Raw genomic sequence first — 22,844 nt, forward strand, 5'->3', positions numbered from 1 at the left:
ACCGCGTTACAGTAACGCGTTACAAAGTAGTCCCAACACTGGCCACGAGACATTGTATCACTTTTGCGTTTTATAATGAGTCGATGCATCAGTATTGTTTGACCCATCTCTAGTATTGCTTGATTTTATGTGAATCGGTACCACTGATAAAATTTGGTTGGTACCTATGAAAGTACCAAATATGGTACCTATCCCTATTTGTACACCTTACGTATCTCAATGCACAGGGGGGTGAAAGCACAATTTGACCAGAGGGTGAAATGTCAAGTTCTGTTATAAATAAATAGACAACATGTAAATATTGTATGTTCAAGACAATAAGACACAATTTCCTACTCAAAATGACAGTTTTCTCTCTACCCCCCAGCATTTCCAAACATAATTCACCGCTTACCGACGAATCTGCCACCGGGCTTGATGACAATGGCACCCCTGCTGCGTGTCTCCTCCTCAACCTGGGCCATGCTCTCCCTGGCCTTTTGATAGGAATCGTCCGTGGCGCATACAGTAATTTTGTCCTGGATGGCACCCAAACAATCCAGCTGAATGCTACCGTCACTGCCAAAACAAAGAGGAAAGACCGTCAGAGAGGAGGAACAGGGCGGCTTGACACAGTAGGGTCAATAAGTCAAGTGTTACACATTGGTTTTATCATACTTGCCAACCCTCCCGTTTTTAGCGGGAGAATCCCGATATTCAGAGCCCTTTCCTGACAACCTCCCGGCAGAGATTTTCTCCCGACAAACTCCCGGTATTCAGCCGGAGCTGGAGGCCACGCCCCCTCCAGCTCAATGCGGACCTGAGACTGAGTGGGGACAGCCTGTTCTCACGTCCGCTTTCCCACAAAATAAACAGCTTGCCTGCCCAAAGACGTCATAACATCTAGGGCTTTTATAGAGTGCACAACTGCGCACACAACAAGGAGACGAAGCAGAAGAACGAGGAAATTACAGACATGGCGGCCGAAATGATATACTCATCATGAACGGAGAAGTTAAACAGGACAATACTGCCATCTAATGGATAGCCACTGGAACACTGAAATTCAAGTATTTTTTTTTTCTTCTATGTAAATTTAAAAAAAAAAAAAAAATATATATATATATATATAGCTAGAATTCACTGAAAGTCAATAATCACGCCCCAAACCACGCCCCCGGCCCCCAAACCCTCCCCCTCCCCGATATTGGAGGTCTCAAGGTTGGCAAGTATGGTTTTATAGACAGAAAAAATGCAAACAAACTATCCGAGTTTCATATTTTTGAGGATACTGATAAACTCCAATATAAATGAATCACAATCAAAGACTTGTGTCCTTCGACAATTTTCTGAAAACATGGAAACATTATTTAACAACAGGACAAATTCATGAAAAAAAGAGAAACGCTCGCGGACAACAAATACAGACACAGAGCTAACATATCAGGATTGATGGCGATAATCGAAATACCAGAGGAAATGACTGAAGCAATAGATGGTAAACAGTGTGCAACTGCAGTGTTTGACACAATTAATCATATCATCTTAATTAAAAAATTAGAACGGTATGGCATCAGAGGATTGGTCTTCAATTAGCTAAGAAGCTACTTAACCAACAGTAAACTATACGTGAAGCTAGGCGAACATACGTCTGCAGCGCTAAATATATTCTGCCTCGTACCCTAGAGAGCAATACGAGGACCAAAATTGTTCAATTTTTATACAAATGACATTTGTAAAGTTACAAAGGACTAAAAGTTAATACCATTTGCAAATGATACAACTGTGTTTTGTTCAGGAGAGAACAAATGGAAGCTATTACAAATGTCAGAAAGAATGAATAAATTAAAGAGATGGTTTGACAAAAACTGACTATCCTAGAATTTAAATACAACTAAAATAAGGCTATTCGGAAGCAGTAGGAGAGAAAGTCAAACACAGATACAAATAGACCGAATACACATTGACAGGGTAAAATAAATAATGATAAAATGAACTACAAATCTCATGTAAAAATATACAACATAAGGTAGCAAAATATACATCAATAATGAATAAAGCCAACTATGTACGGAACCAAAAATTACTCCATATTCTCTACTGCTCGCTAGCGTTACCATATCTAAGTAATTGTGCAGAAATATGTGGAAATAACTACAAAAGTACACTTCATTCACTAACCATGGTTCAAAATAGGTCAGAACAATACATAATGTTGGGAACATTCAAACCGTTTATTCATTGAATCAAAAATATTGAAATTCAATGATTTGGTGCATTTGCAAACAGCTAAAATTATGCACAAAGCAAACTATAACCTGCTACCTAAGAATGTACAACAATTGTAATCAACAGAAGAGGAGAAATACACTGTAGCCGTAGAGAAAATTCCATTTTGAAACATGTGTATGCACGTACAACACTTAAGACCTTTAGTGTATCAGTAGGTGGAATTAAATTATGGAACGGATTAAACAAAGAAGTCTAACAATGTACTAATATGATCCGGTTCAAGAAACTGTTCAAACTCATAGTGTTTACAAAATACAAGGAAGAAGAATCCTGATAAACATCTTGACACTTATCCTATTCATCTCAATATGTAAATCACAACTTATTTAACTATTTATTCATGAGAACTTCATTGATCTTGTATTTAATTTGTTTGTGTTTCAAATTGAGCACAGGAAGTAAACACATGTTAGAAATTGCTATGAAACGAAAAGAGGTAGGGACATGTTGTAAAGAGAAACTGGACATATGCGATGTACAACATTGTAACTGCATGCATGTTTGAAATAAACTAAAACCATAACCATAGATAAGCAATAACTGTAGGTCTGTGGGGTTCTGCACACGACACACCAAATGACTTTCTCTCTGAATACCTTCACACCTACACTTTGACAGTTTGGCAGAAAATAAGATGCAGCCGCAACGAGAGAGGCTGAGCTCTGTCATTTTATAGTTCCAGGTCGATTCTCTAAACACTGATTAGGATCCAGCCGGAGATGCGAATGAACTCCACCTGACCCTCTTTTGCGTGAAATATTCTCAGACAGGAGAGTTTTGACAGTCAGCATGAGGAGAAAAGTCAGGTTGCTCTACCAGCTTTAGCTCTAGTTCCAGTTTCATTTGATTCAGTCAGCACTTTTTTGCGCATGTCACTGTGCTTTGGTGCAGAGTGTAGAGGATACTTGACCCCCGCACCACTCCTTGAGGGTTAAGTTGGAGGGTTCCGGCAGTGTTCCTCCCTGCACAAAGGAGCGGATAGTCTTGCTGCTGGGTTGTTGCTCGTTTAGTGTACGGGCCTGTCTCCTGCTATCTTCTTTACACTCTTCACACTAAGGAAACTCAAACTCTAGCTTCTGTAACATAAAACATCCTGCAAAATAGCCACATCACAGCCTTAAAGGGGAACTGCATTTTTTTTTTGGAATTTTGCCCATTGTTCACAATCATTATGAAAGACATGACGGATGGATAAAAAAAAAAAAAAAAGGCATTTTAAATATTAAATAGACGTAAATAAAAGTCAGCTTACAGCAGACCCAATGGGAGCTCCTCTATTTCGCCCATAAAATCCAATAAATAACTATTCAAAAAGCGCTGGGATCACAAGTTTGTGTACAATTTCGATATGATCGACTGGCGAGGTTTTTCCTCGCTTCCTAACTCCATGGAAGTTTATTGTAGAGCATAAATCATGCATCTCACCTGGACAGGAAAAGTCAAGGGTGTATTCGGACAAGTTGGTACTCTGACAGCCATTTAGGACCCAGAGATGGCGAAAACGACACAAAGACATGCCCCCACCCGTTTTCTACGCAAGGATTATGAGGCATTCTTCACCTAAATGAGAATATATGAACATGCCTTGCCTAATGACAGCATACCTTGTACAGTAAGTGATGTTTTATTATGTTTGTTGGCCCCCATGAAGTCTGCAGTGAGTAAACAGCAGTGTTGGGACTAACGCGTTACAAAGTAACGCTTTACTGTAACGCCGTTATTTTCGGTGGTAACTAGTAATCTAACGCGTAATTTTTTTTATTCAGTAACTCAGTTACCGTTACTACATGATGCGTTACTGCGTTATTTTACGTTATTTTTTATGTAGTATCGGCTAGAAACAGAAGATCTGAGTGTGTTTTATTGGAGCGCTGCGGTGTCGTCCTTCTGTGTCACAAGGAAAAGAAAAGGCGTGCTTTGTGTGGGTGAGGGCTTTAAAGGCAGAATAGAGCGGCTCCCATAGGCTCCATTGTAAGCTGACTTTAGATCAAATGTATTTAAAAAAAAAACATCCATCATAATGTCTCTCATAAGGATTGTGAATTATAGGAAAATTCCCCCCCAAAAATGGACAAGAACACGTCTTTCTTTTTAATGCAGTCTAACTCGTAAATAAACATGAATAAAAAAGTCTGTTTACAATGGATCCAATGAGAGCGTCATTGAGACGTCATTGCGTCTGTTCCGAGCATAAAACCCAATAAATAACCATCCAACAAGCACCAACGATATTCCATTTACATTTTGTGACCTGAATGTTAACCAAGTATTAGTGATATTGTTATTCTAAGTGCTAACGTTAAGGATCTATTTTTAGCGGCGCATTGATCAAGAGAGGTACTACCTTATTCTGCTCTATTGTCGTCATGAGTTGGTGAGCTGATTTCTCGCCGCTGAGCTCGTGAAGGTTAATTCTAGATTATAAATCATGCCTCTCGCCTGGATAGTAAAAGGACGTGGAAATATACAGAGATGTTGGTCAACTTTGACAGCCAATTTTGACCCGGCAATAGTGAAAAAGACCCGAAAAGACTTGGTTCCACCCACCTTTTTTCTTTGCGAGAATTATGAGTTATTCTTCATTTAAACATGAATATATCAACATTCCATCCATTGGCATCCAAGTGAGAGCAGACATTGTACAGTATGGAATGCTTTATCATGTTTGTTGGCTCTCAAAGTCTGCCATGATTAGTAGTAGTTATTCTTGAAAGGAAAAGCGAACGTTGTCATGCGTTTGTGAAATCAATGCGCGATAAATATTACATGTTATTGTGAATGTGCCTGTTACTACATTAAAGCTAGTATATAAATGATTGGAGGTGTTTGGATGTTTTTTTAAGTGCTTTATATGCAGAATAGAGCGACTCCAATTGGCTCCATTGTATGCGGACATTTATTTACTAGTTAAAGTGCATAACAAAGAAAAACATATGCGTGGTTGTCTTGCATAATGATTGTGAAAGTTAGGCAAAAAAAAGTGTAGTTCCCCTTTAGGGGCATACTTACACTAACCATTCCTCCATCTCTTGGTCTGCACTTGCCATTTATTTGTCCTATCACTTTTATTCTGTTCAATTGTGTGTGAACCAGTGTGCCGTGGTATTATTAATATGACTATAATGCAAAATGTATGCAAATTTTACACCAAAACATATCTAATCTAAAAAATCTAAACCCAAATTGTACCTACATAGATACTGTAGAATTGTTCCATGATTGATCAATTGCGCAATTAATGAATGCCGACACATTTGGTCCATAAAATGCAGTGTTAATTTTGACTGCTGTTTTTAAATTGTGTACTCATAGTTCGACTAAAATATATTTTAGTTTGTCACATATTAGTCATCTAAATAGATTTAGTTTTAGTCAACTAAATTTTACAACATCTTTAACACAACTTTAATCAATATAAACCATATTAAAATTATAAATTATTGATAGTATAGCACCGCTAAAGCAAAAAAGGGCCCCTAAAAGGCGCACCCCATGGTTTACAGAAGAAATTAGAGCTCATAAATTATCATGTAGAAAACTGGAACGCAAATGGCGCGCGACTAAACTTGAGGTTTTCCATCAAGCATGGAGTGATAGTTTAATAACTTATAAACGCATGCTTACCTTAGCTAAAGCTAAATACTACTCAAATCTCATCCGCCTCAACAAAAACGATCCTAAATTTCTGTTTAGTACAGTAGCATCGCTAACCCAACAAGGGACTCCTCCCAGTAGCTCCACCCACTCGGCAGATGATTTTATGAATTTCTTTAATAAGAAAATTGAACTCATTAGAAAGGAGATTAAAGACAACGCATCCCAGCTACAACTGGGCTCTATTAACACAAATACGACTGTATATACGACGGACACTGCCCTCCAAAATAGTCTCTCTATTTTTGATGAAATAACATTAGAGGAATTATTACAGCGTGTAAGTGGGATAAAACAAACAACATGTTTACTTGACCCACTTCCTGGGAAACTTATCAAGGAACTGTTTGTATTATTAGGTCCATCAGTGTTAAATATTATAAACTTATCACTTTCCTCCGGCACTGTTCCCCTAGCATTCAAAAAAGCGGTTATTCATCCTCTGCTCAAAAGACCTAACCTCGATCCTGACCTCATGGTAAACTACCGACCGGTCTCCCACCTTCCGTTTATTTCCAAAATTCTCGAAAAAACTGTTGCACAGCAGCTAAATGAACACTTAGTGACTAACAATCTCTGTGAACCTTTTCAATCCGGTTTCAGGGCAAATCACTCTACGGAGACAGCCCTCGCAAAATTGACTAATGATCTATTGCTAACGATGGATTCTGATGCGTCATCTATGTTGCTGCTTCTTGATCTTAGCGCCGCTTTCGATACCGTCGATCATAATATTTTATTAGAGCGTATCAAAACACGTATTGGTATGTCAGACTTAGCCTTGTCTTGGTTTAACTCTTATCTTACTGACAGGATGCAGTGCGTCTCCCATAACAATGTGACCTCGGACTATGTCAAGGTAACGTGCGGAGTTCCCCAGGGTTCGGTTCTTGGCCCTGCACTCTTTAGTATTTACATGCTGCCGCTGGGTGACATCATACGCAAGTACGGTGTTAGCTTTCACTGTTATGCTGATGACACTCAACTCTACATGCCCCTAAAGCTGACCAACACGCCGGACTGTAGTCAGCTGGAGGCGTGTCTTAATGAAATTAAACAATGGATGTCCGCTAACTTTTTGCAACTCAACGCTAAGAAAACGGAAATGCTGATTATCGGTCCTGCTAGACACCAACATCTATTTAATAATACCACCTTAACATTTGACAACCAAACAATTAAACAAGGAGACTCGGTAAAGAATCTGGGTATTATCTTCGACCCAACTCTCTCGTTTGAGTCACACATTAAGAGTGTTACTAAAACGGCCTTCTTTCATCTCCGTAATATCGCTAAAATTCGTTCCATCTTGTCCACTAGCGACGCTGAGATCATTATTCATGCGTTCGTTACGTCTCGTCTCGATTACTGTAACGTATTATTTTCGGGCCTCCCTATGTCTAGCATTAAAAGATTACAGTTGGTACAAAATGCGGCTGCAAGGCTTTTGACAAAAACAAGAAAGTTTGATCATATTACGCCTATACTGGCTCACTTGCACTGGCTTCCTGTGCACTTAAGATGCGACTTTAAGGTTTTACTACTTACGTATAAAATATTACACGGTTTAGCTCCAGCCTATCTCGCCGATTGTATTGTACCATATGTCCCGACAAGAAATCTGCGTTCAAAGAACTCCGGCTTATTAGTGATTCCCAGAGCCAAAAAAAAGTCTGCGGGCTATAGAGCGTTTTCTATTCGGGCTCCAGTACTCTGGAATGCCCTCCCGGTAACAGTTAGAGATGCTACCTCAGTAGAAGCATTTAAGTCCCATCTTAAAACTCATTTGTATAATCTAGCCTTTAAATAGACCCCCCCTTTTTTAGACCAGTTGATCTGCCGTTTCTTTTCTTCTCTCCTCTTCTCCCCTGTCCCTTGCGAGGGGGAGTTGCATAGGTCCGGTGGCCATGGATGAAGTGCTGGCTGTCCAGAGCCGGGACCCCGGGTGGACCACTAGCCTGTGCATCGGTTGGGGACATCTCTGCGCTGCTGACCCGTCTCCGCTCGGGATGGTTTCCTGTTGGCCCCGCTGTGGACTGGACTCCCGCTGATGTGTTGGATCCACTGTGGACTGGACTTTCACAATATTATGTCAGACCCACTCGACATCCGTTGCTTTCGGTCTCCCCTAGAGGGGGGGGGTTACCCACATATGCGGTCCTCTCCAAGGTTTCTCATAGTCATTCACCGACGTCCCACTGGGGTGAGTTTTTCCTTGCCCGTATGTGGGCTCTGTACCGAGGATGTCGTTGTGGCTTGTACAGCCCTTTGAGACACTTGTGATTTAGGGCTATATAAATAAACATTGATTGATTGATTGATTGATAAAATTCCTTGAAACCATCTTTTTTTAGGCAAAATTTGCAATTAAAGGCCTACTGAAACCCACTACTACTGACCACGCAGTCTGATAGTTTATATATCAATGATGAAATCTTAACATTGCAACACATGCCAATACGGCCGGGTTAACTTATAAAGTGCAATTTTAAATTTCCCGGCAAACTTCCGGCTGAAAACGTTTCGATATGATGACGTTTGTGCGCGACGTCAACGGTTGAAGCGGAAGTATTCGCAGCCCATTGAATCCTATACAAAAAGCTCTGTTTTCATCTCAAAATTCCACAGTATTCTGGACATCTGTGTTGGTGAATCTTTTGCAATTTGTTTAATGAACAATAGATAGATAGATAGTACTTTATTGATTCCTTCAGGAGAGTTCCCTCAGGAAAATTTTAAATGGAGACTGCAAAGAAGAAAGTTGTAAGTGGGATCGGTGTATTAGCGGCGGACTACAGCAACACAACCAGGAGGACTTTGAGGATAGCAGACGCGCTAGCCGAACGACCTCACCTTGACTTCCTCCGTCTACGGGCCGCCAACCGCATCGGTGATCGGGTGAAGTCCTTCGTCGTACAGTCGATTGCTGGAACGCAGGTGAGCATGGGCCGTGATGTTCAGATGAGAGCTGGCGTAGGTACAGAGCTAATGTTTTTAGCATAGCTCTGTCGAGGTTCCGTAGCTAAGTTAGCTTCAATGGCGTCGTTAGCAACAGCATTGCTAAGCTTCGCCAAGCTGGAAAGCATTAACCTTGTATTTACTTGTCCAGAGTTTGGTAGTATTGTTGATCTTCTGTCTATCCTTCCAGTCAGGGACTTATTTGTTTTGTTTCTATATGGAGTAAAGCCCGATGCTATCACGTTAGCTCAGTAGCTAAAGTGCTTCACCGATGTATTGTCGTGGAGATAAAAGTCACTGTGAATGTCCATTTCGCGTTCTCGTCTCTCATTTTCAAGAGGATATAGTATCCGAGGTGGTTTAAAATACAAATCCGTGATCCACAATAGAAAAAGAGAGAGTGTGGAATCCAATGAACCCTTGTGCCTAAGTTACGGTCAGAGCAAAAAAAGATACGTTCTGCACTGCACGCTAGTCCTTCACTTTCCTCATCCACGAATCTTTCATCCTCGCTCAAATTAATGGGGTAATCGTCGCTTTCTCGGTCCGAATCTCTCTTGCTGCTGGTGTAAACAATACGAAAATGTGAGCAGTCCTTCCTCCGGTGTCGTCACGCTTTTTTTTATCAGAGACCAAAAGTTGCGAACTTATCCTTTCAGCAAAAATATGGCAATATCGCGAAATGATCAAGTATGACACATAGAATGGATCTGCTATACCCGTTTAAATAAAAAAAATTCATTTCAGTAGGCCTTTAATCTCAATAATAAATTCCTGTCAAAAATAGATCTGCTCTCAATAAATGCAGTGGTACGTCGAGAGTTTTTCAGGTTACGAGTGTGCAAATCGCTAGTTGGTGTAATGAATGCCAGTGAACCCTTTCAGATCTGACCAAAACATTCTGTGTCTGACTCGCAAGCATTAGCTTATAGGTAGAAATCGCCATAACACAACCATTGGAACAAAAAATGTGAGTGTAAAGGCAAGTGCTGAGAATAGGCAGATGATATTCATGGTAATAAAAACCAAAAAACAAATCATGACAGCACATGTAAGCCGAATTGGCAAGCATACTGACGCAGATTGAGTCTAATGTCATTCAAGGATGTTACAATAATATCTAAAAAAACCCTGACATTTATCCATGAAAATATGGAAAAGCTGCTGGTGGTGTGTTTGAAGAAGAAGCAGCTGGAAGGAGATACCGTAGAAGTACGCTCTCATGGGAAAATGCTGTACACTATTATTACAATATTTAATAAAACTACTGTATTAGATTTTAGTACATTCGATTTTTTTTTTTCATACAATATTTATTGTTGAAAAGTTTATTTTTCATTTTAAAAGGCATGATGCGTGTTAATTGCTGCACCAAATAAACTGATTTCCGTTCATTTCAATGGAGTAACAAGTTTCTCCAGTTACGAGTTGTGTCACAGAACCAAAAAAACCTTGCAGAAAGGAATATGAAACCTGCAACTTTGGTCAATAAGCCAAATGCCTCTGTTCGAATATAATCTAGACCACAAGGAAGGGGTTTTTAATGTAGATTTAAATCATCATAGGTCCCCTATAAGAGCAGACCAGAACACTTACAAGAGCTGAAAGTGCTAGACTTGAAGTGAAAGGGTCCCGGGCACATTTTGATAGTGGGAGTACACTCCAAGAGGCGATCTGGAATTCATTTTCCTGGGCTTTTTATGCAGAACCCAGCAACGTTGGATTTTTCAACATCACGCCATCAGATGATTTCATGCGTGCCGACGTTAGTGCCTGGTGTGACGTAGAGATTACTTGTTGGAAAGTGACAGCAGGGTGGGAGTGAGTGTGTTTAAACTTCACAACATGGTCCATTTCAAAAGGGAGCTAACGTATATAAACCTTTTCAGTAATTACTGAGATACTAGATTCTTGCTAGTACAGTAGAGTCCCAATATTCGCAAAGATTACATTCAAAGAAACTCGCGTTTGCAAAAAAAACAATGCTTATTTTGGATACTCTAATCTTTATCACATGCCTTTAACAATTTTTCAACTAATTATTAACTTACCGGTATTAAGTTTTACACAACAAAAAACAATTACATGCATACAGTATAAAGTACAGCTAATTAACTGGCGGCCCGGGGGCCAAATATGGGCATTCTGGCCCCTGAGTTAAGGTTTAAACCTTGCGGGACAAGAATTTTTGCAACAAATTCCTAAAAGCACTGGAGTGCTCCTGTTGTAAAGAGGAACTTGGGCCACTGTAAATCCATTGGCAGATCCTTGCATTGATATTTTACCTTACTAGCAAACATAGAATAACCAGGGTCCAAACTTGTGATTTACATAACTGAGGCGTTCCTCAAGGCATGCCTTTAAGTCCTCTCCTTTTTGGCAGTTACACATGTTTTTCGTAAGGTTAATTATGTAACCAAGGTGTTGCTGTAGCTGGTTTACTTTAAATGCAGTCAGCAGTCATTTGTTCAACTTCTTTAGTTATACTACTGGTTTTCCTCAATATTCCATTTTAGTTCCTCTCTTTCTCACCATTTGGGCTGATCAACTGGTGGTCCACCAGTTCAAAAAACCTGTAAAAGACACTTTTGCAGCAGATTCTTAAACACACCAGCATGCAGTCATAGAGATGATCTTTTTTGCAGAAGGTCCTTAAAACAGCAGAGCCCTCCTACAGAATAACTGACAAAATAAATAGGCCAAAATAAAATGTCTATTGAAAGGACGTTGGCTCTTCGGGATTATACAAAATAAGACTGATAGTTAAAGGGGAACTGCATAATTTTTGGAATATTGCCTATTGTTCACAATCATTATGACAGACATGACGACGGATGGATTTTTCTTAATGCATTCTAAATATTAAATAAACATAAATAAAAGTCAGCTTACAGCAGAGCCAATGGGAGCTCCTCTATTCCGCCCATAAAATCCAATAAATACCCATTCAAAAAGCACCAACAATACTCCATTTACATTTCGCGACTTGAATATTTACCAAGTATTTGTGATATTGTTGTTATCACGTTATCACTATTTATAGCGGCGACGTGACCACTGCCGTGAGTCCCTATGTTGACATCATCGAGTGGTCTGCTGTTTCCTGACTTCCTTGCTCCCTGTAAGTTTATTGTAGGTCATAAATCATGCATATCCCCTGGACAGTAGATGGCTGAGAATATAAGTTGGGACACTTTGATATCCATTTCAGACCTGGAACTGGCAAGGACGACACGAAAAGCGCTTGTTCACCCTACCCACACATCCCTCCCCCCGCTCCTACACAGTTTCTTCGCAAGGATTATGAGAGATTTTTCATCTAAAATGCGAATATATGAACAGCCTAGCAGTTGTCATCCTAATGACAGCAGACCTTGCACAGTGAGTGATGTTTTATTATGTTTGTTGGCTCTCATAAAGTCTGCAGTGAGCAGAAATCAGTGATGAAGAGGAAAAAAAGCAACAATGTGTTTTTTTTTAAATTAATGCGTCCCGTATGCTTAAAATGATCAAACTATGACAATTTTAACCGTTATTATAAATGTGCCCGTTACTACATCACATACTGTATATACTTACATCATACATATAAAACCCTAATGGAGGTGTTTAGATGTTTTTTTAGAGGCTCTATAGGCGGTATTGAACAACTCCCATATGCTCCATTGTAAGCTGACTTTTGATTGAATTTATCTAATATTAAGATTAAGGATTAATGTACCAATGATTGTCACAAATGCATTAAAAAAAATCCATCCGTCTTCATGTCTTTTATAATGACTGTGAACGGTAGGCAAAATTACCAAAAAAGTGCAGTTTCCCTTTAAGGGAAAAGTCGAGACTCTGGGTCTTGATCCCTGGTATAAAGTATCTTATTTACAAAACCTGCAATTACACAATATCACATCTTGTTAACGCATCTACCTGTTGGAAAATGTTTGTGTATTGACTTGTGAGACAGCCACCTCTGCAGTATTCATTGCTGCAGCTCTCTTTTTACCCTGCAGACAGCGCCATCAAACCATTCTGTCTTTTAGTTACATCAACAGAACAACTGAACTGATACCAGATTAATGCAACCTTAAAAGTGGAGTGCCTAATTGGACTTATATTTGATGTTTTGGCTTTATTATTTAGGAGCACGGTAGCTGTAGGAACATGGAAAACGGGATGTTGACCTCACGCTTACCTGGTGACATACTGCTGGATGCAGTCGAAGCTGCCCTGCGGGTTGTCTCTGCCAACGTGTGACAGGTAGAACGTAAACGTGTGCAGCTCATTGGAATTTTCTGACCGTGGTATTGAAATTTTCTGCGGGACACAAGAAAAACAAAACAGGAAACAGTGAGTCAAAAAGGACACAATGGATATAGAACGCACTAACATCTGCTATTGACCACGTAGCCCCTTTATAGTATTCCCCTAATTAGAATCACTAGGTTTATTAATCGTGACAACTTGGCCAAAGCCAAATGACACAGTAAAAATACTCATTCATGGATAAATGGGGGTATAATTGCCACTCCCTAGGCAAAAAAGAAAGACAAGTGTGGGAATGTGTGGTTTGCCATCTCCTACAATGAGACGTTATTGTTTGAATTTGAAATAAAAATACACTAAATGTATAAATGTTCTCTGAGCATCCTCTTACAGTAAAAAAACAAAAACCAAAAGACTTTTAAATACACCCGTGCACACACAAGATAAAGTCAAATGCTTGAAGTTCTTTTTAAATAAACTTAACACTCAAAGCACAAACACTCGTTATTGTTACCGCCACCAGCAGGTATGCAGTATCTAACTGCTGTTTTTTTTGTCCGTTAGTTAGCAACATAACTCAAAAAGTTGTTGTCGGATTTTGATTACACTTCAAAGAAATTCCAGAAATTGGATAAGGAACAGCTGATTATATTTTGAGGGTGAGCCAGATCATTTGTAAGTTTACATTACAAGGCTGAAGTTCTTTATATGTATGCCAGCGGTCACGCCTTCACCAACAGAGACGAAGAGAGTGGATGACTGACTAGAGGGTTCACTTTGTTTATTTAATTCCGCTATAAAACAAACAATCGTTGAGGCCGATGCAAAGAGCGAACCCTCTCGCAGCCTGTTTGGAAGCCAGAAACAGCAATTTCATTTACCCTTTGATTTGCTGGGGTATGCTTGTTAGTTAGCAAAACAAGTTATGACCAGATTTTGATGAAACTTTCAGGAAACGCCAGAAATTACATAAGGATTAAGTGATTGTATTTACACCGTATGAATTATGTTGTTTTTTTCTTTTCATGCATTCTTTACTATTGGGAGGAAGGATCTGGTGGAGGTCTCTCAGTGCTTTTCTAGTTAATAAAGTGAAAGTATAATAGCTTTCCGTATTTTCCGGACTATAAGGCACACCTAAAATATTTTTTCCCCTCAAAACTCGACAGTGTGCCTTATAACCCGGTGCGCCTAATGTAAGGAATACGTTTGGTTGCGCTTACCCACCTCGAAGCAGTTTATTTGGTACATGGTGTAATGATAAGTGTGACCAGTAGATGGCAGTCAAACATAAAAGTGTAGGCTGCACTTTGATGGCAATATGTCTGAAGTAAACAACATCTACATTTTAAATGTTCCATTGAAAATATAGAACATTACACACGGCGCTCAAATATCTATCAAAATGTTTTAGTACGACTTTGGTAAGCTATGAAGCTGCACCGCTTGAAGGATTGTCGGCGCATTAAACTAACAAGTATTATTATGGTGCGTGTTTAAGGTAAGACATATTATCTGGTGTTTTGTTTTGCAATATTATGCAAAAGCAACTTTCCTTACCTTCTGGTACCTGCTGATCTGTATTTGGGATCTGCATAAATCCTGAAAAATTGTAGTCTCTATCTTCTTGTTATGGCACATTCATCCTCCGCTGTTGCCATTTCTAATATAAAGTAGTGTAAAGTTCTTACCTACTTCTGTCAGTAAACTGGCCATGAAAGCACTAAAACATACCGGAGTAGTGAGTACCGGTATACATTATTCACCCATGGAGCTTTAGTTATTGGAGAGTTCCGGTCGGACGTTTTTTCACGGGACACATTTCCGGTGGTATTTTTTTCTGGATGAGGAGATACTGCTCCGTTATTGATTGAAGTAAAGTCTGAATGTCATTAAAACAGTTAGCTCCATCTTTTGACACTTCTTCCACTCCCGTCCTTGCACGCTACACCGCTACAACAAAGATGACGGGGAGAAGACGCTGCCGAAGGTGAGCCACGTAAATTAGACCGCCCACAAAACGGCTTGCAGATGATCTGTAAAACATAATCTATGCAACATTTTGACCAAAGAACCACCATTACATGTTATGTAGACCACAAGGAAGTGTTTTCCATTTAGAAAAAAATAATAATAATATGACTCCTTTAATGCACCCTATAATGCGGTGCGCCTAATATATGAAATAAGATTAAAAAATAGATAATTCATCAGCAGTGCATTACATTTAACAAATACATTTAACCAATGTAGTTAGGACTGAGTGTTTTCTTCTTTTTACAAGTAACAGTGGTATTTTTTTTTGCACTTTAAAATGTTGAAGCATTGAAAGGTTTTATGATGGCCACCATGGAACAGATTTTTTTCTTCTCTTGAAGTATTTCCTATCGGGGGGGGGGGGGGGGGGGGAGTGTTTCAAAATCCAAACAAATTGAAGGTTGACCACAAACTTGCTGACATTTGACTGCATGGCTTCCGCTGTACAGTCCAGATGCGAGACAGGCCTATGCTGACATCTTTAGTCATCTTTAAATCCGAGTGTAAACTCTGGATCCCTCACAATCTTGACACGCGGTCCCACGTCAGGCGGATCAGCTCTGTTTACCGAAGGTCTTACACGTGTGAAGGCTGCAGGTGGCCAACTATAAATACATGTCCTTTATTTCCACTCTAGTATAACACACTAGCTCTTACTGCAGGCAGACTGAGCAACAAATTGAGCTTTTTTTTGTGAAACGAGTATTACTATAGAGCCGTATGCTGTGTGCACACAGCTGGTTTTACCTTATTGCATTGATCAACAAACACAACAGGAAAACAAAAACAATCTGCCAAGAGGGAAAGCACATAAATCACTTAACTTTGTAATTTAGGGTTATTGCCCGAAAGAGTTGGTGCTGCAGCGCAGCAGCTATACATTACAGGGATATAAAATGTAATGTGTTGCAATTTGAGCATTTGGGTCCAGGGATGACTGTGACGCGGGGAGGCCGACGGACAGGACTGACGCAGTTTGACTCAGTGACTCATTGCAAAGAGTGCGAAGAGAACGATGCTCCTCCACACCAAATGGCTCACTGGCCTCCAGGGAACAAACAACATTGCATGCGTGTGATATGAATTTGTGAACATTTCAATTGTTGCTGAGAAAAGATGCTTCAATTAACACCTGAGTGTCCAATATTGGTCGGGTGCCTAATGGCGCCTCTAATGAAAAACAGTGGCATTTACAGCTGTGACATCCTGATGTAGTTTTTTCATAAACTCTACAAGATCAGGGTTTCTACAAGTATCAGCAAATACAATTGAATGCTGTTTAATGCCATTTGTATTGCCACTTAGAAACAATGTAATGGCCATGTCCCACTCCATATGGTTATTATATATCAGTGGCGGGCCGTGCGTTTCCCACCTAGGCCTTCAGTGATGTCCGACTTCAATAATTACCTTTCAAAATACCATCATTTAAGTCACCACATGACCATTGCTGGAGAAATACTATACAGAAACATATTTACGCCCTACTGGTCATTGAATCACATCAACAGTGTACAAAACGGGTTATTTTCTGGCACATTTAAAAATCAATAAACCCGCATCAGCAATTAAAACATATCCTATGTGGTACTGTCAAAATTCCATCCATCCATCCATCCATCTTCCTCCGCTTATCCGAGGTCTGGTCGCGGGGGCAGCAGCCTAAGCAGGGAAACCCAGACTTCCCTCTCCCCAGCCACTTCGTCTAGCTCCTCCCGGGGGATCCCGAGGCGTTCACAGGCCAGCTGGGAGACATAGTCTTCCCAACGTGTCCTGGGTCTTCCCTGCTTCCTCCACATCGAGAGGAGCCAGATGAGGTGGTTCGGGCATCTGGTCAGGATGCCACCCGAACGCCTCCCTAGGGAGGTGTTTAGGGCACGTCCGACCGGTAGGAGGCCACGGGGAAGACCCAGGACTGTCAAAATTAAAATTGCAAAAAACATAAAACGTGAAAAAATTAAAAAAGAAAATATTTGAACTCACAATTTGTAGCACCCATTCGACGCTGCATAAGCCAGTGGTGCCGCTGGTTGTGTGGCGGGCATTTCCCAATTTCATCGCCGGGACAGCTAAGCTAGCTTCTGGGGTTGGCCGACATCATCTCACAAGATTTAGTTTCTCTTTAAATATCCTTCTTGAAAAGGTGCCTTGCAAATATATGTGTTGTCTTGTCTAATCATAAAAGATGCAGACGAGGCGTGTTGGCTGAGTTCTTAAAGTTCACTCCACAGCGTGCTCATCAATAACATTAAGCTGCCGGCATGTCTACATTCAACAACCTAAACGGGGCTACTGAGCATGCTCTGCACTACTGTGGCATGCTGGGTAATGGAGTTCCTTATGTTGCCTAGCTCATACCAACACAATATATATCTGCCTTAGGCCAGCTAGAAGGCCTTACTGACAACAACTCGTGATCTGATTGGCTATCACAACTGTCTATCGCCTGTATGTGTCCGTTCACTTACATTGCCCAGACGCCTGCATTGTTGATTCTGAAGGCCCTGGGCAGATTTGGTACAGCATGGCAACATAAGCTAGCTGAATTCTGATTGGATAAAAAACTCTATAACCTAAAAACAACAGCGCTGGAAGGAGCATAATATGAGATGAAGAGAAAATGAATACTTTTAGATATTTAGGGAAATTATGATCATGATTTCTGGTTATGTTAGGCCAGCAGCGAAGGCCTTGCTGGCCCTGATGGCACACCACTGTTATACATAGTCAAAAGCTTACAATTGTCTGTATACACACATAATTGTAAGCATTTGACAGTAATAATGTTAAATATTGGGAAATATTTTATTAACTTACTACCTAGTGAATTAGAATTGGCTTGCCAGACTGTTTCATCTGATAATTCATATTTATTGATGTATTTTTCTGTAGTAGCATCTAGTGTTCTGTCTTCATGCACCGGCCGTAGACAGTAGCCAATTAAAAGGTTCCGCCTGTCAATCATCACACTGTACCTTCAATCAAAATTATTGACGGGAATCTGCACTTAAGCCCTTTGAATACATATCCAATTCTGAATTAGTTGATCAATTAAAAAAATGATTTCTAGGAATATTACATTGACTTAGACTTGTCTAAGTCTAAGTCAATGTAATATTCCCAGAAATCATTTTATTTTATTTCTTTAAAACATGCTGTAAAAATGCATGCCCTCTGAAAATATGCCTTAAAATAGCCACAAACTGGAGTGATTTTTTTTAATCCAGATACAATCTGAAAAAAAAGTTAAAAGGTTTTATGGAATAATAAATGATCATACTAGGACTGCAAATGATGCATGTGTTCGGAAATAGATGATTGACTTAAAGGCCTACTGAAATGAATTTTTTTTATTCAAACGCGGATAGCAGATCCATTCTATGTGTCATACTTGATCATTTCGCGATATTGCCATATTTTTGCTGAAAGGATTTAGTAGAGAACGACGACGATAAAGGTCGCAACTTTTGGTCGCTGATAAAAAAAAGCCTTGCCTATACCGGAAGTAGCGTGACGTCACCGGAGGAAGGGCTCCTCACATTTTCCCATTGTTTACAATGCAGCGAGAGAGATTCAGACCGAGAAAGCGACGATTACCCCATTAATTTGAGCGAGGATGAAAGATTTGTGAATGAGGAAAGTGAGAGTGAAGGACTACAGTGCAGTGCAGGACGTATCTTTTTTCGCTCTGACCGTAACTTAGGTACAAGGGTTCATTGGATTCCACACTTTCTCCTTTTTCTATTGTGGATCACGGATTTGTATTTTAAACCACCTCGGATACTATATCCTCTTGAAAATGAGAGTCGAGAACGCGAAATGGACATTCACAGTGACTTTTATCTCCACGACAATACATCGGCGAAGCTCTTTAGCTACTGAGCTAACGTGATGCAGATAGAAACAAAATAAATAAATCCCTGACTGGAAGGATAGACAGAAGATCAACAATACTATTAAACCATGGACATGTAAATACACGGTTAATAATTTCCAGCTTGGCGAAGCTTAACAATGCTGTTGCTAACGACGCCATTGAAGCTAACTTAGCTACGGGACGGCGGCGGCGGCGGGCGTTGTAGCTTTCGACGACACCCCGGCCGCCATCAGAGTCGGCAAGAAACATATATTTCCCCAAAGTTACGTACGAGACATGCACATAGCGACACGCACGTACGGGCAAGCGATCAAAAATTTTTTGAAGCCAAAGCTGTACTCACGGTCACGCGTCTGCTATCCACCTCAAAGTCCTCCTAGTTGTGTTGCTGTAGTCCGCCGCTAATACACTGATCGCACCTACAGCTTTCTTTTTTGCAGTCTCCATTGTTCATTAAACAAATTGCAAAAGATTCACCAACACAGATGTCCAGAATACTGTGGAATTTTGGGATGAAAACAGAGCGTTTTGTATTGGATTCAATGGGTCCGAATACTTCCGTATCAACCATTGACGTCACAAGGATACGTCTTCATACATAGACGTTTTCAAACGGAAGTGTGGCGGGAAATTTAAAATTGCACTTTATAAGTTAACCCGGCCGTATTGGCATGTGTTGTAATGTTAAGATTTCATCGTTGATATATAAACTATCAGACTGCGTGGTCGGTAGTAGTGGGTTTCAGTAGGCCTTTAAACATTTTCGAAAAAGACATGTTATGGATGAATATTTGAAAAAATGCCAATAAGCCCTTTCGATGCATTAAAAATAAACTGAGTCAATTTAAAGTGTTTACAATAGATAGCAAATTATGTATAAAGTGTCAGGCAGCTGAATGAACTCTTACTCATTTACTGTGGGAATGTCAGAGAATAAAAGTTGTGGTCTGTTGTGAGAATTGCCTTCTATGTCCATCCTAGGCCACCGTAGGTCACATAAGGTGCCTGCACCACGAGAGTTGCTAATGTTAGCTAAATTAGGTCATGTGTGTTGAACTGCAGACTGAAAAAAAATGGCGTTGTGTGTCAAACAAGTTCAGCTTCCTCATTAACATGACATGACAAAGCTTGAGCCCCCAGAGCCATTTCATTTTGCTGTCCAGCGGAGTGGAGACATTTTTTCTCGCTTTCAGACCTTACAAGACCTCTGGTATCCAGTTTGAAAGCCATATCCGAAAAAAAGAAACTCACACACAGACGTAGAACGTTATGAAGTTTATTTTTATTTATTGTTTGATGGTTTGACGATTTGACTATCGACCAAGTCCTACAATTGTATTACATTTTTTAATGCCTTTGGACATTGCATTTAATTATTTTCAATGCCATGTAAAACCTTAAGTTTTGCAAAATTAATGTTAATTTAAAAGCCTACTGAAATGAATTTTTTTTATTTAAACGGGGATAGCAGATCTATTCTATGTGTCATACTTGATCATTTCGCGATATTGCCATATTTTTGCTGAAAGGATTTAGTATAAAACAACGACGATAAAGATCGCAACTTTTGGTATCTGATAAAAAAAAGGCTTGCCCCTACCGGAAGTAGCGTGACGTAGTCGGGTGAACATATCCGCAAAGTTCCCTATTGTTTACAATGATGGCCGTCAGAAGTGAGAGAGATTCGGACCGAGAAAGCGACGATTTCCCCATTAATTTGAGCGAGGATGAAAGATTTGTGGATGAGGAAAATGCAAGTGAAGGATTAGTGGGGAGTGGAAGCGATTCAGATAGGGAAGATGCTGTGAGAGCCGGGGGTGACCTGATATTCAGCTGGGAATGACTACAACAGTAAATAAACACAATACATATATATACTCTATTAGCCACAACACAACCAGGCTTATATTTAATATGCCACAAATTAATCCCGCATAACAAACACCTAGGTGTTTGTTATGCTAGCTCCTAGCTACTAGCTCGAGCTAGTTATAGCTCGAGCGGGTTATATGGACGGGATCCCGTCTATATAACCCTCCAATACAATTGAAACACCTGCACAACACACACACACACTCACTCAGCCCAAAGGACCGTTCACCTAACCCAAGGTTCATAAAGCTTATATATTTAACCAAAGTTACGTACGTGACACGCACGTACGGGCAAGCGATCAAATGTTTGGAAGCGCGCGGGTGGGACCTGATATTCAGCTGGGAATGACTACAGCAGTAAATAAACACAAGACATATATATACTCTATTAGCCACAACACAACCAGGCTTATATTTAATATGCCACAAATTAATCCCGCATAACAAACACCTAGGTGTTTGTTATGCTAGCTCCTAGCTACTAGCTCGAGCTAGTTATAGCTCGAGCGGGTTATATGGACGGGATCCCGTCTATATAACCCTCCAATACAATTGAAACACCTGCACAACACACACACACACTCACTCAGCCCAAAGGACCGTTCACCTAACCCAAGGTTCATAAAGCTTATATATTTAACCAAAGTTACGTACGTGACACGCACGTACGGGCAAGCGATCAAATGTTTGGAAGCGCGCGGGTGGGACCTGATATTCAGCTGGGAATGACTACAGCAGTAAATAAACACAAGACATATATATACTCTATTAGCCACAACACAACCAGGCTTATATTTAATATGCCACAAATTAATCCCGCATAACAAACACCTAGGTGTTTGTTATGCTAGCTCCTAGCTACTAGCTCGAGCTAGTTATAGCTCGAGCGGGTTATATGGACGGGATCCCGTCTATATAACCCTCCAATACAATTCAAACACCTGCACAACACACACACTCACTCAGCCCAAAGGACCGTTCACCTAACCCAAGGTTCATAAAGCTTATATATTTAACCAAAGTTACGTACGTGACACGCACGTACGGGCAAGCGATCAAATGTTTGGAAGCGCGCGGGTGGGACCTGATATTCAGCTGGGAATGACTAAAACAGTAAATAAACACAAGACATATATATACTCTATTAGCCACAACACAACCAGGCTTATATTTAATATGCCACAAATTAATCCCGCATAACAAACACCTAGGTGTTTGTTATGCTAGCTCCTAGCTCCTAGCTCGAGCTAGTTATAGCAAGCGATCAAATGTTTGGAAGCGTAGCTGCGTACTCACGGTATCGCGTCTGCGTCTGTGTATCCAAATCAAAGTCCTCCTGGTTAGAATCTCTGTTGTCCGAGTTCTTCGATCTTGACTGCATCTTTCGGGAATGTAAACAAACACCGGCTGTGTTGTGTTGCTGACTTCCCTCGCAAAATACTCCGCTTCGCACAGACAACTTTCTTCTTTGCTTGCTCAGCTTCTTTCTCCATAATGCAATGAACAAATTGCAACAGATTCACCAACACAGATGTCCAGAATACTGTGGAATAATGAGATGAAAACAGAACTATTTCGTATTGGCTTCAATGGGGAAGCCATACCTCTGTTAAACTGGCTACGTCACGCGCATACGTCATCCTCCAAAGGAATTTTCAACCGGAAGTTTAGCAGGAAATTTAAAATTGCACTTTATAAGTTAACCCGGCCGTATTGGCATGTGTTGCAATGTTAAGATTTCATCATTGATATATAAACTATCAGACTGCGTGGTCGGTAGTAGTGGGTTTCAGTAGGCCTTTAATGACTTCTTGCTTTTTAATGCTTTGCGGAAACTCTGAAGATGGCAGTAGCTGTGTTTGAAGTATCATGAGAAGTCAATCTACCTATGCATTCCCTTTGAAGGTCGGTTG

General features: G+C 40.3%; 1 protein-coding gene across 2 annotated transcripts in view; it reads right to left on the reverse strand.

Annotated features, from left to right (window-relative positions):
* The window catches only part of ell (elongation factor RNA polymerase II), a 99,391-nt gene that overhangs the window by 23,367 nt on the left and 53,180 nt on the right, over positions 1–22,844 (reverse strand). For both annotated transcript variants that reach the window (XM_062039300.1, XM_062039299.1), the window contains exons 3-4: positions 13,073–13,194; positions 395–558 (exon numbers count right to left, since the gene is read on the reverse strand). In XM_062039300.1, the coding sequence (XP_061895284.1) occupies positions 395–558; positions 13,073–13,194 (286 nt within the window). The remainder of the gene's footprint in view (positions 1–394; positions 559–13,072; positions 13,195–22,844) is intronic.

The sequence above is a fragment of the Entelurus aequoreus genome, linkage group LG27 (assembly GCF_033978785.1).
Source record: "Entelurus aequoreus isolate RoL-2023_Sb linkage group LG27, RoL_Eaeq_v1.1, whole genome shotgun sequence".
Classification (NCBI taxonomy): domain Eukaryota; kingdom Metazoa; phylum Chordata; class Actinopteri; order Syngnathiformes; family Syngnathidae; genus Entelurus; species Entelurus aequoreus.